Here is a 19,357-nt window from a genome sequence, read left to right on the forward strand (position 1 = left end):
CGCTTCACTACTTTTGAGTTAATGAAAATATGTAGTAGTCATCTTTTTCAAAATTACCAAGATGTCTGAATGTAATGTTTGTTTCTTCATATTTATTGGATAGCTTGGGGAAATATTCCTTCCATCTCTCCTTGATTGTCCCCTTATCTACAGCACCTTTTGTTCTTTTTTATGCATTTTATTTTGCTCAAATCCCCTGTTTATTTCTCTTTCTTTAGCCACCTTGTGCATTTCTTTCTGTTTTTTTGTTTAAAGTGTTGCTTACTAAATTTGATAAATTTTCTTACCCAAAATATACATATTTATTTTCTTAGTTAGGGTATATGTGCAAAGCCTTGTAGCAAGATTTATTTGTCGTGATTTCTTCCTGTACCTCCATCACCATGACTTCTTTAGATTTGGGCCAGCTTTTTTCCTTTGACGTTACTAGAACAGTTTTTGTTGTGTTTTGTGTTGCAACAGTAATCTCATTCCACATTGAGTTAGCATTCACCCTTCACAATTCATTCTTCTTTGTTATGCTTTTTTTTTTCCCCTTAAAATTACTTGTTTTATTTTGCCTTTTAAATTCCACCATTTGATTCTTGGGCTCACATACACACGCACACATCATTCTTCTCCTTCATTTTTTATATCAAGGACTGTAGACCTATGCTTAGTGACTAGCCACTCTTTCGATATAACCTTACAGTGCTTACAAAACAAGAAATTGTTTTACCTCTTAAGAATGAAGTCTATTTGGGTAGTTGGAACTTTTTTTACATGTGACCAAATGTTAATCTTGCCTTTTGAAAATATTTTTAATTCACGTGCTGTGGCAAAATTTGAAATAGTTTTTCAAGTCATTAGTTCTTTCTTCAAAGTCAGAACGTCTATGCACATCTCTACCCTTGTTCACTTATCTGCTCTCATGATCATTTGAATTACCTCATATAATGATCTTATTTCATTCAAGTATTTCTTCCATAAAGCCTCTAATTCCTCCCTGATTTTGCCTTTGCCTATTGTGCTAGTTTGACTTGTGGTATTATGCAATGATAATGTTTAGAGTCTCTTCTTTTAGTAAAATATTAATTTTGATAATCTGATCTCTTAAACTCTTCGCATCCACTACCTTATCCTTTAAAGTCTTATCCATAATAATCTCCTCTCCATTTCTTGTAAATTCCTTCTTTTAGGGCCAAAGTTTGTATCATGACTCAATAAGATTTTTAATCTTCTTACTAATCTGTCTTGTCTCTTGGAGGCAAATAATATTGATTCTTCTTTCAATCATCACATCTGCTATCTCTGCTGGTTTCCTATTAAAGTTCAAAATTTTATGATCCTATCTGAGCCAGTGGTTTTCAACTAGCTTCTTTTCTTGCATTCTTTGGTCAAATGCAAGCTGTTGTGAGTTTATCACTACATCTGGGTGCTGATGTTGTGGCCCTAGTCCATTTTCCACTCCACTTGGTAGCATAATGTATTGCTGAGAGGGTTATGCCCCAAAGAAATATGCTTATGTTTGAATCTAAGTTAAAAAACTTGATGATTTTTACACTGGTTGCTATCTGCAGTCCTTATTGTCATCGGATTGAAATGTTAAAAGGAGGCCTTCAACTTTAGAAGCGTTGAGGGTTTGAGTAATGCTTATGTGGAGGTAGGTTGTTATAATGGAATAATAAAAAAGAGGTGATTATTCCTATATAGGTTAAAAATGAAAGTATTCTAAGTTTAAATCTGATATTTTCCATTGCTGTAAAGATGTGGACTAATATCATGAAACTGCAGTCAGGAGCAACTGTTAAAGGTGAGTCTTGTTAATATAAAGTTCAGTTAGAAGAGTTGTTCATTGTCAATCATGAATAAAGAAGAAAATACAAATTGTAGAGTATGTGTAGGGTTGAACCTGAATCCTAATGGGGATGTTGGGGTTACTTCTTGTGACACTTTAGGTAGGTAATCTCTTTATATTTCTAATTATGAACATATTTGTCAAACTTACAGTCCTAAAGTGTGTTTCATAGAGTTTTAATGGAGGTATTCTTTTTTGACTATTATTTTCTATTGTATGGTGACAAGTTTTTGTACTTAGTGTTCCTATTTCTTCTTTTACTATGTTAAGAGTTTTAATGGTTATTGATTGAGAGGGGACAGATACACACGAGACATGCATGTTGGCACAGTAGTTTACAAAAAATCTAAAATGCGTCAGGTTAGGGACACGTGAAATATAAGTTATACATGTTGATGTATAGATGAAAGTAACTTAATAGTACATAATTGCAAGTAAGAGTGATAAAAATCTAAAATAATTTAGAAAAAGGTATGTATAAAATGTTTTGGAGTTCCAGATTCTTATAGTTAAAAAGTTTAAAGCAGTGAGGTCTTATTGGTGTCTCCAAAATGTTCATATGGTTGTAAAAGAATTAAAAATAACAGAACATGTATGGAATAGTGTCTGACACACATATAGAAGTTTTTGCTGAGTGTTGATGTCAGAACACCCAACACAATTTGGCATCTTATAGAAGTGTCCATGCTTCTCAGGCTACTGATGTTGATAAGAAACCATGTTATTGTCGTTGTTCGTGCTGAATTTGTTTTGTTTGGAAATATTATTTTCACAATGTGGATAAAATGTGCATACTGATTCCCACCATAAATTTAATCTGTTATTGGAATAAAGGCTTTTATAGTTGTTAGAAGATGGGGCTAATTCATATTGATTATTGATTCCTTATGGGGCTGATTCCTATTGCTTCATATCCACGGGAGATTTATTTAATTGTTTTGCTTTCCTTATTTGAGTGATTTGATTATATATTATGTCTTGTATCTTTTCTGTATATTTCTTTCTATATTCGCTAGCTGTAGCTTTCCTTTTTATTTCTTTCTAGATTTGGTATTTCCTAGAATTAGTAATTTCCTAATCCGCATAAGGCAGGCTGTGCCTATGCTATATAAATTTACAACTTGTGCTGCATCGTAATATGAACTTTAGTTTTTCCTTGTTTTCTTGACATAGTATCTGAGCCATAGGATTTTTCCAAGGCCTGTCGAGATTGTGTAGCCGAGAGTCAGTCTCCCTTGACCCATAGGATGGTGGTCGAAACTGAAAAATCAGTAGGCATGACTAATGTCACAGAAAGTTCCAGTCAAGGTACTGGGAGAGAACTTCCGATCAGTCATAGTATTGGAGGAGAACTTCTGATTGTCCAAGTAGCCTATAGGTTGAATGGCAAGAACTACCTCAAGTGATCCCAGCTTATCAAGACTTTCTTGAAAGGCAAGGAAAAATTGAGTCATTTGGAGGGATCTGGACCGTAGGAGAATGATCCCATGTATGGTGCATGGGATGAAGAAGATTCATTAGTCATGTCTTGGCTGTGGAACTCCATGAATCCAGAGATTAGTGATACCGTTATGTTCTTAACAACGGCAAGGGAGATATGGGAGGCGGTGAAGATTACCTATTCAAAGGTGCATGATGCCGCATAGATTTATGAACTTAGAACCAAGGCAGCAACAACCAAGTAAGGGAATCGGTCCATCACCGAATATTCCAACTTGTTGCTGACCTTGTGGCAAGAATTGGATCACTATCAGTGCATCCAAATGAAATGCAGTGAACATGGAGCAATCCAGAAGAGATTTGTAGAGAAATAGCGAATATATGACTTCTTGGCTGAACTAAATTTAGAATATGATGCTGTTAGAATTCAGATTCTTGGTAAGCCTGATCTACCCTCCTTAAATGAAGTAATCTCTATTGTACGTGTAAAAGAAGGCTGAAGAGGAGTTATGTTGGAACATGGTCACTTGGAGAGTTCAGCTCTATTGATTTTAAAAGGAGCTAGACGTGAAAGAGGGACTAAAGAAGATAAAAAATTCATGGAAACAAGTTGGACCACAAGCAAAGATAGTTTGTGGTGCACCTTCTGTAAGAAGCCGAGGCATACAGTTGATAGATGTTGGAGGCTTAATGGGAAGCCAACAAAAGGAGGACAACAACTTAAGTCTAAGGTGCAGGACTATACTGCTAATGGTCAATAGACATCTCATATGACCAACTACAACGACCAAGATGTCAATTAAAGATGAAATATGTTGGCAAATACACCAAGCAAAAATGAGAAAATACAACTCTGCCAGATTTCCCTGTTAAAACATAAACATCTTTCCATTGCAATCAAATGAGAGTTACAAAGCCATTTATATACTAGTAACGTAATATATTAATGCTATGAATGTGGACTAGAATATTAATAATAACTCAAATTCCTAAGAGACTTAATACATGCATCCAGAGAACTTATCAACTTCCTAATCAATTAAGCTTTATCTTCAAGATTCATGGAATAATTCTCAATTAACATTCTCCTCCTTGGGAATTGTTCCATGTACTCCCAACATGCTTCTCATCTTCTCAAATCTTGCCTTTTGAAGACTTTTGGTCATGACATCTACTACTTGAGCTTCAGATGGACAATAATTTAGCTTAATTTCTTTATTAGTCACCATTTCTCTTATTGCATGAAACTTGACCCGAATATGTTTGGCAATGCCATGAAGAACTGGATTTTCTGCCAGAGAAATAGCAGATTTGTTGTCCACATTTAAGACCACAGGTGAACTGACATTTATGCCCAAATCTGAAAGTATTTTTTGATTCCAAATAGCTTGATTTGCAGCATTTACAGCTGCAATATATTCTGCCTCAGCAGAGGATTGAGCAACAATTTCTTGTTTCTTTGAACGCCATGAAAACACACCATTTCCAAGGGTAAATGCATAACCTGAAGTACTTCTGCTGTCAGCTTCATTTCCAGCCCAATCTGAGTCTGAATATCCCATTAACTCCCCTGAATTTCTGGAGTTGAATCAAATACCATAATTTATGGTTCCTTTCACATATCTCAGAATCCTCTTAGCACATCTAAGATGCCTTTCACATGGATCATGCATAAATCTTGATAAATAGCTCACAGGAAACATAATATCTGGCCTGGTGTGTGTGAGGAAGAGAAGACCTCCAATGATGCTTCTGAAAAAGGTTGCATCAACCATTTCACCTTCATCATTTTTGGACAACTTCTCATTGCAAGCCATTGGAGTTGAGACTGGCTTGCAGTCTTCCATGTTACATCTTTTCAACAGATCTTTAGCATACTTGGATTGAGACATGAAAATACCTTTTTCTGTTTGCATGATCTCCATTCCAAGAAAGTAGTTCATAACTCCAAGATCTGACATCTCAAATTGCTTTTTCATTTCAGCTTTGAATTGCTGAAGTGCATCCTTATCATCTCCTGTTATTAATAAATCATCAACATACATAGAGACAACAAGAGTTTTGTTGTTAGAACCCTTCTTGACATATAATGTTGCCTCATGTAGACTTCTTTGAAAGCCACATCTGGACAAATAAGCATCAATCTTTCCATACCAGGCTCTTGGAGCCTGTTTCAGCCCATACAAAGCCTTATGAAGCTTCAAGACTTTATCACATTCTACCTCAGCTGGAAAACCTTGAGGAATATCCACATAAATATCCTCTTTCAAATCACCATTGAGAAACGCTGATTTTACATCCAAATGATAGATTTCCCAACCAAGTTTTGCAGCTAAAACAACCAACAGTTGAACCGTGTCCTGCCTTGCAACAGGAGCAAATGTTTCCCCATAATCCAAACCAGCCTTTTGAGCATATCCTTTCACAACTAATCTTGCTTTTAGCTTGTTGACTGAGCCATCTGGGTTTCTTTTCACCTTGTAAATCCATTTCAAACCAATTGGCTTTCTTCCTTTAGGTTTGCTTACAAGACTCCAAGTTTGGTTCTTGTTGATCATGAACAGCTCCTCCTCCATAGCTTGAATCCATCTAGGATCTTGAGAAGCCTCTTCATATGAATCTGGTTCAGAAATGACCAAATTACAGCTCTCATATATATCAGTAAGACTTCTGGTTTTTTGCTTTAATGGCTCATCTTGACTATCAAATTCATCTTTGGCATCTGCATCTTCATTGCTTTGCTGTTGAAATTGCAATTCCTGAGTGGGTTCAGAAATGATATCTTTATGTGGCTTTAGTTCATTCTCATCAAAACTCCAATACGAGCCTTCATCAATCACCAAATCTCTAGTGATAAGGACCTTTCCTTCTTGCACATCATAGACTTTATAACCTTTAGTCATAGGAGCATAACCTAGGAGTATCCCAGGTCGAGACTTTTGATCTAATTTGGATCTCTTGATTGCTGGCACATGAACATAACATCTAGAACCAAAGATCCTCACATGCTTTACTGAAGGTTTATGACCTGTCCATGCTTCAACAGGTGTAACTCCCTTTAAGGCTGAAGTAGGAAGTCTGTTTATAAGATAAATTGCTGTGTAAGCAGCTTCTGCCCAGAATTCATTTGGGAGCTTCTTTTCAACCAACATACACCTTACCATCTCCATGACAACTCTATTCTTCCCTCCACAACACCATTCTGTTGCGGGGTATATGGAGTTGTGAGTTGATGCGAAATACCATACTTACTGCAGAATTCTTTAAATTCTGTGGAGTTAAACTCAAGACCGTTGTCAGTTCTGAGAGCCTTGATCTTGCAACCACTTTGAGCTTCAACCATCCTTTTGAACTTCTTGAAAACATCAAAAGCTTGTGACTTACTTTTGATAAAATAGATCCAGGTACTCCGAGTATAATCATCCACAAAAAGGACAAAATATTTATTCTTGTTCAAGGATTCCTTCTTCATGGGACCACAAAGGTCACTGTGAATGAGTTCAAGCTTGTTCTTCGCTCTCCATGTGGCTTCAGCAGGAAATGGAAGTCTGTGTTGCTTCCCCATTTGACAAACCCCACACACTTCATTTGGGATCATTACATCTGGCATATTTCTTGCCATGCCTTCCTTACATAATTTAGAAAGAGCATTATAGTGAAAATGACCAAATCTACAATGCCACAACTTGGATTCATCAACAGTTACATTACATGCATCTTCCTTTTGGATATTAAAATTTAACATGAAGGACTTGTTGATCATAGGCATCCTTGCAGTTAAAGAGCCTTCTTTATCATAGATGTAACATGTATTTCCTTTGAAAAAAACTGAATAACCATTCACTAGCATTTGAGGCACACTTAGGAGGTTATGAGAGAGTGAGGGGACATAAAGAACCTGATTAATATATCTTGGCCCAACCTTGGTTTGAACCAAAATAGTTCCCCTTCCAGCAGCTTCAACAAATTGACCATTTCCAAGTCTGACTTTGATCTTTACAGACTTGTCCAGGCTATGAAATAGACTCTCCTTCTTTGCCATATGACTTGTGCAACCACTATCAACCAGCCATGTATGAGAATCAGTTTCAGATAATTGAGAGGCAAGAAATACCTTTGCTTCGGGCTCATCTTCTTCTTCTTCTGTGATATTTGCTTGTTGAGTTGCCCCCCCTTTGCCTTGAGCTTTTTTCAGTCTGCAATGTTTTTCAAAATGGCCCACCTTGTTGCAAAACCTACATTGAATGGGAGGCTTGCCTTTGTATCTGCAATCTTCCTCTTTGTGGTTTGTTCTAGTGCAATGTTTGCATGGTGGATAGCTTGACTTTTTGTCTGAATCTGCAGAAATCTGCACGCCTTTCCCTTTGTCTGAACTTCCTTTTGCAGGTTTCTTGCCATATCTTTTGTCTTGCTTGCCTTTGTGCCTTGCTTGGAATGCTCCTTCGACATCATCTTCTTCATCTCTAATGCTTAGCCTTTTTTCAAAGGCATAGAGCCTACTGATCAGTTCTGAAATACCAAGAGTCTTGGGATCAATAGACTCTTCAATGGCTGAAATCTTCGATTCATACTTCATTGGTAGGCTGACAAGAATTTTTTCAATAATATTTTCATCTGGAAAATCTTGGCCCAAAAATCTGATCTTGTTTGCCACATCAAGTAGCCTGGAAGTATATTCTTTAACACTTTCTCCTTCCTTCATTTTCATGAGATCAAATTCCCTCCTTAAAGTTCTTAAATTGACAGACTTCACTCTGTCGTTGCCTTCAAATTCCAGCTTCAGTTTGTCCCACACTTCCTTTGGAGACTTAATATTGATAATTCTTGTGAAAACTGCCTCAGAGACAGCCTGGTGAATGCAGGTCAAAGCTTTTGGTTTCCTTTGCTTTGCCTCATCATGAATTTTAATTTGATTGAGAGTAGGATTTGCAGGTAGAGGAGGTGGATTAGAATCAAGCTCCACTACTTCCCATAGATTGAGGGCTTCGAGATATGCTTCCATCCTGAAAGCCCATAAATGGTAGTTGTTACCATCAAACCTTGGAGGACCAGACCCAATCTGTTCACTTGAAGACATTTTGGAGTTAAATGAACAGATCCCTCAAGAATACGGCTCTGATACCACTTGTCAATTAAAGATGAAATATGTTGGCAAATACACCAAGCAAAAATGAGAAAATACAACTCTGCCAGATTTCTCTGTTAAAACATAAACATCTTTCCATTGCAATCAAATGAGAGTTACAAAGCCATTTATATACTAGTAACGTAATATATTAATGCTATGAATGTGGACTAGAATATTAGTAATAACTCAAATTCCTAAGAGACTTAATACATGCATCCAGAGAACTTATCAACTTCCTAATCAATTAAGCTTTATCTTCAAGATTCATGGAATAATTCTCAATTAACACAATAGCATACAAAAGGCAAAGAAATAGGACTAACAAAGTTGATGGGGCTCAAACAGGAGGAGATTGAGAAGTTAAGGAACCTATTGGGGTCTCTTGAAAAAGAGCAAGGAATTAGTACTTCAAATCTTGTCTTCACAGGTATTACTTTCAATTCTTGTTGCTTAAATGCTTCAGATTTAGATTTTAAATCACACTGGATTTTTGATTTCAGTGCAACCGACCACATTACTCAATCTTCACACAAATTTCTAAACTACAAACCATGCCCTAGTACTAAAAAGATTGTGTTGGCTGATGGATCCTTAACTACTATTGCTGGAATAGGGGATATCCTTGTTAACAATTACCTAATTCTGAAAGACGCTCTTCATGTCCCAAAACTCTACACCAATTTCATCTCTATTAAAAAACTGACCCTAGACACTAATTGTCGTGCCATCTTCTATCCAAATCTTTGTGAATTTCAGGAAAAGGACACGAGGAAGAAGATTGGGCATGCTAAGGTGAAAGAGGGGCTGTACTACCTTGAAGAGTCTAGTGGGTTGAGTGATAGAAAACATTTTTCTCCTGTATCTTTTTTAGCTAAATCCAATAAGGATGTCTTATGGTTTCATCATTTTCGCTTAGGACATCCATCTTTTGTAGTTTTTCGGTCTATGTATCTCTCTTTGTTCAAGAGATTAGATAATAGTGATTTTCACTGTGATGTTTGTCAATTTGCTAAGCATAAAAGAGTTTCATTTTCTCTTAATAATACTTGATGCACACTTCCTTTCAACTTAATTCATAGTGACATTTGGGGTCCTTCTCCTATTCCTAGTATTTCGGATGCTCGATGGTTTGTGTTGTTTGTGGATGATTGTACCCGAGTTGTGTGGTTGTATCTTCTAAAGAACAAATAAGAAGTATGCACCATTTTTCCTAATTTCTATACCATGATTAAGAATCAGTTTGATATTGAAATTAAAAGAATGAGAACTAACAATGCTAAAGATTTTTTCAATCAAACTCTATCTCTTTTCTTTCAAGAGAAGAGTATAATTCATGAGTTTTCTTGTGTTTATACCCCTCAGCAAAATGGAGTAGTTGAGAGGAAGAATGGTCATTTGTTGGCAGTTACAAGATCCTTGTTATTCCACAATAATGTGCCTATACGCTATTGGGGAGAAGCTGTCTTGAAATCTACTTATCTCACCAATTGGCTTCCTTCTAGGAATCTTGACCTTCAAAGTCCTCTTCAGCTTCTTACTAAGGCTTTCCCATAATTTATTCCAACAAATCTTTGCCAAGAGTGTTTGGTTGTTTGGTTTTTGTTCATAATCATTCTTCTCATAGAGGGAAATTAGATCCTAGAGCCCTTAAGTATCTTTGTTGGATATTCCTCCACTCAAAAAGGTTATAAGTGTTTCCATCCTCCATCCAAGAAGTTGTTTGTTTCGGCTAATGTAAGTTTTGTAGAGGACCAATCATATTTTGATATGGCTAAGGGGGAGACTAATTTATTGGATGAACAGTTAAGGGAATTCTATTTCTCAATTTTTTCAGTTTCTCCTTCTCCTTCAAATCATCCTTAGGATTTCTTAAATTCGATTCCAAGAGAGAATGTTCACTCTTCTTCTCACCCACTGCAAGTCTATTCAAGGAGAAAATGCCCCAATTTTTTCTCTAAGCATGCTGAATTCTCTAATCCTTGTGTAGATTAGTGCAGCCCTCAACTTGATTCACCTAAGAGTCCTAACCAACTTCAACCTGCAATCCCTACTGTTATACCCAAACCTATTCCAAGCAACACTCAGCCGTCTACACCAATTTTGGATGACCTGGACATCCCAATTACCCTAAGAAAAGGAACCCGAGCCTGCACTCAACGTCCCCTACATCTATAAAAGAACCAAACTTGGGATTTGGTCCAACTAACTAAAGGAAAGAAAATTGTTGGGTGTAGATGGGTATTTATAGTGAAATATAAATCAGATGGCTCTCTCGAAAGGTACAAAGGTAGATTAGTGGCTAAGGGTTATATACAAACATATGGTGTGGACTACATTGAGATGTTTGCTCCCGTAGTAAAAATGAATACTGTCAGAATTTTGTTGTCTTTAGACTGGCTGTTGTATCAATTTGATGTTAAAAATGCCTTTTTACATTGGGATTTAGAAGAAAAAATTTATATGGAAGTTCTTCCTGAGTTCGGATTGACTAATCAAGGAGAAAATGTTGTATGCTGGTTGAAGAAAGCTCTCTATGGACTGAAACAGTCTCCCAGAGCTTGATTTAGAAGGTTTACAAAGGTGATGCTTGGTTTTGGCTATAAACAAAGTCAATGAGATCATACACTTTTTATTCATCATTCTAAAATGGGTAAACTCACTGCTCTATTAGTGTATGTTGATGATATCATTGTGACAGGAGATGATAAAGAAGGTATTGACGCCTTGAAAAGATGCTTGATTCATGAGTTTGAAATAAAAGAGCTAGGCAATCTAAAATATTTTTTGGGTATTGAGGTGGCTCGATCTAAGGAGGGTATCTTTATTTCACAACAAAAATATGTGCTGGATCTTTTACAGGAAACTGGTATGTTGGGTTGTAGAGTAATTGATACTTTAATTGAACAAAATCATCGTATTGGTGCTGACCTCGAATAAGGGGCTGTTGATAGAGAATCCTACCAACGGTTAGTGGGGAGGCTAATATATCTTTCCCATATAAGGCTAGACATTGCCTATGTCGTGGGTGTAGCTAGTCAATTTATGCATAGCCCCAAAGAAAGTGATCTTAAGGTTGTGTATCGTATTCTTCATTATCTTAAAGGCAGTCTAGGTAAAGGAATTTTATTTAAAAAGGGTGGTCGCATGTCCGTGGAAGCATACACTGATGCGGATTATGTTGGATCCCTTGTTGATAGACGGTCAACCTTAGGTTATTGTACGTTTTTTGGTGGTAATCTTATCATATAGAGAAGTAAGAAACAAAATGTGATGGCTAGATCTAGTGCAGATGCTGAATTTAGATCTATGGCTTTGGGGATTTGTGAGTTACTGCGGCTCAAAATAATTTTGGCATATTTACATATTCGTTGGACAGCTCCTATGCGGTTATATTGTGATAACAAATCTGCTATCAATATTGCCCATAACCCAGTCCAACATGATATGACTAAACATATTGAAGTTGATAGACATTTCATTAAAGTGCAACTTGAAGGTGGCTTGATTTGTACTCCAATTGTTCCTGTCGACGAACAACTTGCCGATCTATTTACTAAAGGGCTTTCAGGTAGCATATTTTACAAGCTTCTACGCAAGATGGGAATGTATGACATCCATTCTCCATCTTGAAGGAGAGTGTTAGAAGATGGGGCTGATTCATATTGATTATTGATTCCTTATGGGGCTGATTCCTATTGCTTCATATCCACGGGAGATTTATTTAATTGCTTTGCTTTCCTTATTTGAGTGATTTGATTGTATATTATGTCTTGTATCTTTTCTGTATATTTCTTTCTATATTCGGTAGCTGTAGCTTTCCTTTATTTTTCTTTCTGGATTTGGCATTTCCTAGAATTGGTAGTTTCCTAATCTGCACAAGGCAGGCTGTGCCTATGCCGTATAAATTTACAGCTTGTGCTGCATCTTAATTGATAGTATTAGGCAGAAACAAAATTTTGTGAGATGCTTTCTGAGTAATGGAACCATATTTTTCTGTCATGAATTTGGGGTGGTTTGATGGTGGTATTTTGTTCTTTCTCATTGCGATTGGTTCAAAATTATGGTCTTCATATAAATTACATGTGCACGTGCACGAACAGGTAGTCCTACAGATGAGCGTAGCACTAGTCCAGTCCATTCAAGAGAAGAAGATTCTGCTAGAGATTCTGACCGTCGTCGGAAGAAGGATGATGAGAGGGACTTGGATAGGGATTCTAGCAGGAATCCCCATGGCCGAAGTGGTGATTCATATAGGCATTTTAATGAGCATTCCTCTAGGGGTTCTCGTAGTTACCATAAGCGGGATGACTACAGCAGGCGTGACAGGAATATGGATGAAGAGAGAAACTATTCTAGGACATCCTCTCGTTATGGTCGAGAGTTGAGGGTTGGCTCTCATTCTGATTATTCAAGAAGAGAGACTGAGCATTACAGATCAAGAGACCTCTCGCGAGGTACTGAAAAATACTCTCGAGATAGATCTGATGGTTCAGTGCATAGAGGCAGGGATAAGGAAAGAGAAACTTCATCACTTGAGTATCAGAAGTATAAAGACAAGGAGTCATTATCTGATAGGACTAAATCTAGCAGGAAGTACTCTGACTTGAATGCTGAAGATATAAGGTATGGGGAGCAGGACAAGCATGGCGGAGAGGGAGATGGTCAAGATGAAAAGAGAGACTATAGGAGGTATGTGCGGGATTCCAAGATTGATCATTCACCTGTTTATGAAGATTCTAGGGGACACCGGAATGACTCTTCTTCATATAGGGACAATGGTGCACATCGTCTGAAAGAAGCTTCAAGAAGTGGTCATAGAGAATTGGATGGACAACGGTATACCAAGGATGAAAAGAAGAAATATGATGACAGGGAAACAAGCAGACACAAGGACCATAATGATAGAAAACAAGGGGAGCAGGATCTTACCAGTGAAAATCTAGAATCTGCTGCCAAAAAACCGAAGTCAAGCATGGGAACTGATTATGGGAAAGATGGTAATTGTTATATTGTCTTCTATAAGTTTTGACCTATGGTTAATTGTACTATCTTCATTGTTCCCAATATAGTTCTTATCATTTCTCATAATTGTGTTATTGATGAATTAGTTCCAAAGCTTACAACTGCGGCTGATGAAAGCCAGACCTCAAGTTCAAAGCAAGCCCAGGAACTTGCTGGTAAGGTCACGCCAGAGCAGGCCTCTGCAAAATGCTCTGAGGCTGTTCCTGATATAGATGCTGCAAAAGTTGCTGCTATGAAAGCGGCCGAATTAGGTATTCCCGCATCTTCTTCTAGTTTTATTGCCATTTTGGTTCATTTTTTTCATTGGCAGTTGCCAGAATTTGTTTGGATTATTGATATCTTTATGATGTTGTCTTGAAGGAAAATTAAATTAATGAGTCTTGTTTGTAAAGCGTGAGGCTTATATTATGTATGACATTTGCATGCTTAGTTTGATTCTTCAAGGAGTGCTAGCATGTATGGCTGATATGAACCTTACACATCCATGTGTTGAAATGTATGTGGTGCTTCTGATGGTTTCTCCAGGACTTGAAAAACTATTCATGCTAATGGACACTAAATTAGGCAGGTAGCATTTTTTGTTTCCTCTAAGCGCTCTCTACTCCCTGAATTTTCACTTTTGGAGCTCCATGCTTTTGGAAATGGCAGGTCTTAGCTTCCTTATGTCTAATAGAACCAAATATTTTTGGAATTCGCTGAGATGGATCTGTTTTAATATATCTTGAACAATGCATATGGGATTTATTGAAGAGGTTGGGAATATCACATGTTGAGTGAGCTCAAATTAATCCAGCAAACTCCTGGAATTCTGGAAATTACTTTTAGAGCTCCATGCTTATGAAAATTGTAGTCTCCTTTTTTTCTTGTGCCGAATGGTTCCTTTGAAAAGGCTCCTATACTCTTTAACATCAGCAGAGGTGGATCTGAAAGTTCTTCATAAGTAACGATGCCTTAGATGTCATGTTTTTTTGCACACATCATTGGTGTTTTCATTTTTATTTATTTATTTTTTATCTGAATGTGTCAATCATCAGTGCCTTCTCTCCAGCATATTTTCCACTGAGCTAGCAGTTGCAATGGTTAAGGATGCATGCTCCTTTGTGACTGGAAGGTCATGGGTTCTAAGTTGTTGAAATTGTTTCTTTGCAAAAAAAAAAAACAAGGGCGAGCCTGCTGAACCTTGGCCCCTTGTAATATGGGCACCCTTTACTCTACTGGACATTCTAATGTCGGTTACAAGAAAGACTAGAAATCAAATTGTTTTTCATGTGAATTCTTATACGATCCTTTCTGAATTCTCACTTGACTAAACAACTCATCCCACACAGTAGTGAACTGAAATTCACCTCTACAGTCTCTCGAGATAGATGTGAAGTTCAATGCTTGATTAGGAGCAATTATGAAAATCATTTTTTATTATCCCTGCTTCACATCAGTCAATATGATATGCACTCTTATTTTTTTTCCTTTTCCTTTTCATATTCCTTTCCTTACTTTGTTATTTGTTTTAGTCTGTTTCCTTTATTGGAATTCTCCTCTCTTGTATATCCCTCAAAAAATTGTGACCCTTTGACCGGTGCTATGAAATAGTTGATGCTGAACTTCAGAATTATGGTTAATTTTGTTCTCTAATATGTTAATGTCATGAACAATGGCATGGGATCTCTTTGGGTGGAAATTTGTCATTCACATGCCATGTTGTTTGATGGAGACGTATTTTGAAGTTTCAAAGTGCTATCTTAACCCATACAATAATGCATTTAATAATTTACTGTGGTTAGAGGACACCATAGGATAATGGACGAACTGATTGGGTTAGGTTTTTGAGACATTTGCTTTGTAACAAGTGGGATTACTCAGGTGACTTCTCAGGACTATATTGGATAGATAAACACTGAACTAATACTGTAGGCCTGATTTCCTAGCAGTTGGAATAATCCATCCAAACTTTTCTTAGTAGTATGTTGAGAACACCAGGAATTGCTGGGAAAAAATAAAAAAACTGATACCAGAGATAAAATATTGTTTTGTGTTGAAACTTGAAAATATGCCTAGTTCTGTAGTTTGGAGAGTCCCTTGATGAGAAAGAAATTAGAATTATTAAATTTTAATGTTCAATATTAGGATTTGGGTTTTATTTGTATTTTGGAATTTTAGATTGAAGGTTTTTTATGACTTACTATTTTTGTTAGAATAATTACTATAGCTGGGATAATTATGATAAGAACATTTAGTTATTTGTCTGATTTCATTTAGATTTTATCTCTTATATATTTTGTTGAGATAATTGTAAAGGTTAATTATCTTCTAGTTAGGATTTATGGCCTTTCTGCATCAACCCTCCTACCCATATATTAGTTACTTGACCTTTTAGTGCAAGTATATTAGGTGTACAAGTCAAATTCATTTGACATATGTAAGTACTTCCCTATGTGTGGGCTCTCACTTTTGGAAAAAAAAAAAAAAAGAAGAAGAAAAGAAAACAACAAAAAAGTGCTTTTATAATTTTCATTTTCTTCCCCTTGCTTGCCTTCACCACCTCCACTTTGCCAGAGGAGTTGCCAGATTCCCTGCAACTCCATCCGGGACTGGACTCCTAGACTTTTCTGGGGGCCACTAGAGCCTAAGATGACTGCCAGTGGAATTCAGTGTGGCTAGTCCACTGGCAGAGGAAAGGAGAAGGGAAAGAAAAGAAGGAAAAAGAAAAAACAAAAAATCAGCTGCAGACCTAAAAATGAACTACTGTAAGTTATCAAACTATAAATGAAAAAACAACACAAAAATGAAATCTGAAAACAGAATCTGGAAGCTCTGGCCAACCCCCGCCCCCCCCAAAAAAAAGAAGGGAAAAAAACTTCTTTTTTCTTTTTTGCTTGGTAACAGAGGAAGGTGAGGCAATCAGTGCAGCAAGCCCTTTTGGGTGTGACCATGAGGGTCTTTCCTGGCTGGGAAATGTTCGGTTTGAGCCATTGCTAGTGCCAAGAAGGTGAGCCCACCACAGTGCACAACATCATACGCAGTATCCACCGTTCTTTTTGGTGTCATGGTTTTGGATCATGGTGGTAGAACTTGTCTTTATTTGAACAATTTCTTTGAGCCATATTCTCTAATCTCATGGATTCTTATATTTTTTATCTGTTGCTGTTGGGCCTGATTCTGTAGACCCCATTGTGGTTGTGGCTGTCGACAATTTCAGAAGGGCCAAAACTTGTGAAAACCTTCTCGAACCTATTCTTCAACCCAACGGCAAAAACAAAATCACAAGCCTGAACCCAACAGACATACTTAAATAATTCTGAAATTTTAATACTAAAGTCATACTTCTACCATAAAAATCCTACCAATAAAATCTAATAGTGGATAACAAATTGACACACTCATTCCCTTTGGTAGGGGATTGGTATTTTATATGGTTGATGCTCTGTATTATTATTATTACTAGTCAAGCATTGAATTATATTTTTGGATTTAATATAGTTGAATGGTCAGTTTTATTACTAGTTTAGCATTGAATTACATTTCCATACTTCACCTCTCTTGTAGTTGCTCCAATTTTCTACATAAGCTTCTGTAGAAGGCAGAATGTTGTTTTTACTTGAGTTTGGTAAGGAGTAGCTATATAATCGTTCAATCAATTTTATTCACCTAAAGGCTGTATTCTCATGTCTACCACTCTTTTTCTGTGATTCTCCCACTTTCCCCTTTCTGGAATGAAAACACAGTTAATAGGAATCTCATTGGGACGGGTTACATGTCCACTGATCAAAAGAAGAAGCTGCTCTGGGGGAAGAAAAAGGATGCTGCTGCTGAAGAGGTATTTATTTAAAGTAATCTTTTAGTTCTATTCTATACATTTGACGTTTGATGTTGTCTTATCTCTATTTCATGTCATGAATAAGGATAATGTGGACAAAGTTGCAACTATAATTGCTTAAACCTAAGATCCAATGAAGCAAGACTATGCTAATTTGTATATTGAATCATATAATTCTGTGATGTCATGTTGGCTGTGTAATGCGTTTGGATTACTAATACAAATCAGATGGCCCAAATTCATTTTGGTCATCTCCCAAGTTCAACCAGTATTTTAGCGTTGACCTACACAATCTTGTGACCTATCAGCAGGCTATCAAATGTTCCATGTTATTGACCACCTTTACTAATTATGTTCGTTGCTCAATCCACCTCTTAAAATATTTACAGTCTGGTCATCACTGGGATAGTGCTATGTTTTCTGATCGGGAACAGCAAGAGAAGTTCAAGAAACTCATGGTAATTCTCTAATCCTCTGGTTTATTTTGTTACACTACCAAGGAAACTTGAAGTGATGTACCTTCCAGTTTTGTTGCTCGTTCCTAATTGAGTTGTCAGTTAATCTATAATGTGTTCCCGCCTACTAACACACTTTTAGAGTCTGAGGTTGCATTGGTACCTATGGCCAATTGTAGGGTGTGAAGGGCGAGCTGAAAACGGAAAGCAAACCGGAGAGTCAAGAAAGCAGTGGCCTCCGAGCCGAGAAGCAGAAGGAAATGCAGCTGGATTTGGAGAAGCAATACATTGCCGGACTTCGTCGAAGAGATGGCCGAACTGTCGGACTAGGTCTCTGAGAACCCCGTTGGGATATTTTCCTAGTTTTACCGTGAGATTTGCTTACATTTTGCTGCACGATGCCATAATACTGTCTTCCCTGATCATACTTGGTCGGGGTAATTGTGTTTTGCCTTCTAGATTTGCTGTTTTAGTTCATGGGAAGAATGTTGCTGCAGCAGTATATATTTGGTATTTGAGCTCCCAATGCTGGATGGTCATTTCATTACTTGCTGCTAATGCCTCTACTTTGGGGTTACATTTGAGTAGTTAATGCATGCAGCTTTTTATCTCGCTATATGACAGCTTTTGCCTTTGTTGCTCGGAATGTTGGGCTCTTGAGTTTCAGATTCAGAAGTTACGAGCATCTATATTGATTATGAATTCAGCTGCCCAAAAAGAAGGAAATTCAGAATTCTAAACCGTTTGTTTCGGCTCGGCATGAAAATTAGTGTGGTCACATAGGCATTCTGTCTCCATTTTACTAGCGAAGCACAAAAAAAATAAAAAAAAAATTGTGAAATAGTTTTATGAGAAACGAAGCTTGACAACTTGGTTATACTCCAAAATGTGAAATGATATATAGAACCAATTGGAGCAGCGATGTGCTACAGTGCCTGTGACTGGTATTGCCTCCATTAATTTTTACTTGGAATGTGGTTTTAAAGTGATTAATCGAACAATCGAAAATTACAAAAAAAATATGAAAATCGAAATACTGTCACTCTAGTAGTTTGGTGCCTGTGGGTTGGTTCTTTGCGAGTGGGGACTGAAGCTGATTGTAACTGGGTCTCAAATTATCAAGATCCAATCCATCTGATTACAAAGCTAAAAGTAGCTAACTAATGCACCCAATAAGTGTCAAGTCTCACTTTCAAAATTCATACAATCGCACCAAAATTTTGTGTACTAAAATACATGGCTCAAGAAAATATTATGATTTACAAAAGCTGTTTTGATAAAACTTTTAAACTATATTGTGAAACAAATTAAGAAAAATAATTAATAAAATCACCTTAAAAATGGAATGGAGTTCAGTCAAGTTCTACTGAAAATACAAAATATTATATGAAATTAAGTTTCCATCCATTTTATTCCATCTGTTTTGTCTGAGAAGACAAAAAAAAATAAGACCCTTAAAAGAAAACTGGAGTGAAGATATTTCTATATATTTTTATTTTATTCTATTAGTATTATCTCTGGAAAATTGATGAATCTTTCCCGAGTTGCTTTATAGGGCCCGACGGGCCTACAGAGCGACTCACAGAAAGGAGCAAAAAAGACGATTTTTTCCCGCCCGCTTTACAAATTTGCAAAGCGGGCCACTGCACCCCTCCTTTTTG

At 36.9% G+C, this 19,357-nt stretch overlaps 1 protein-coding gene across 5 annotated transcripts in view; it reads left to right on the top strand.

The window, feature by feature from the left end:
• The window catches only part of LOC127808074 (uncharacterized), a 44,228-nt gene extending 25,916 nt beyond the window's left edge, over positions 1 to 18,312 (top strand). For 3 of the 5 annotated variants that reach the window (XM_052346418.1, XM_052346419.1, XM_052346420.1), the window contains 5 exons: positions 12,506 to 13,402; positions 13,514 to 13,678; positions 17,150 to 17,241; positions 17,631 to 17,699; positions 17,839 to 18,312. In XM_052346418.1, coding sequence (XP_052202378.1) covers positions 12,506 to 13,402; positions 13,514 to 13,678; positions 17,150 to 17,241; positions 17,631 to 17,699; positions 17,839 to 18,288 — 1,673 coding nt within the window. In that variant the 3' untranslated portion in view covers positions 18,289 to 18,312. The remainder of the gene's footprint in view (positions 1 to 12,505; positions 13,403 to 13,513; positions 13,679 to 17,149; positions 17,242 to 17,630; positions 17,700 to 17,838) is intronic. The other 2 variants (XM_052346421.1, XM_052346422.1) reach the window with 2 other exon arrangements.
• The last annotated feature ends 1,045 nt before the right edge of the window (positions 18,313 to 19,357 follow it).

Source organism: Diospyros lotus, chromosome 8 (assembly GCF_014633365.1).
Source record: "Diospyros lotus cultivar Yz01 chromosome 8, ASM1463336v1, whole genome shotgun sequence".
NCBI classification, from domain to species: domain Eukaryota; kingdom Viridiplantae; phylum Streptophyta; class Magnoliopsida; order Ericales; family Ebenaceae; genus Diospyros; species Diospyros lotus.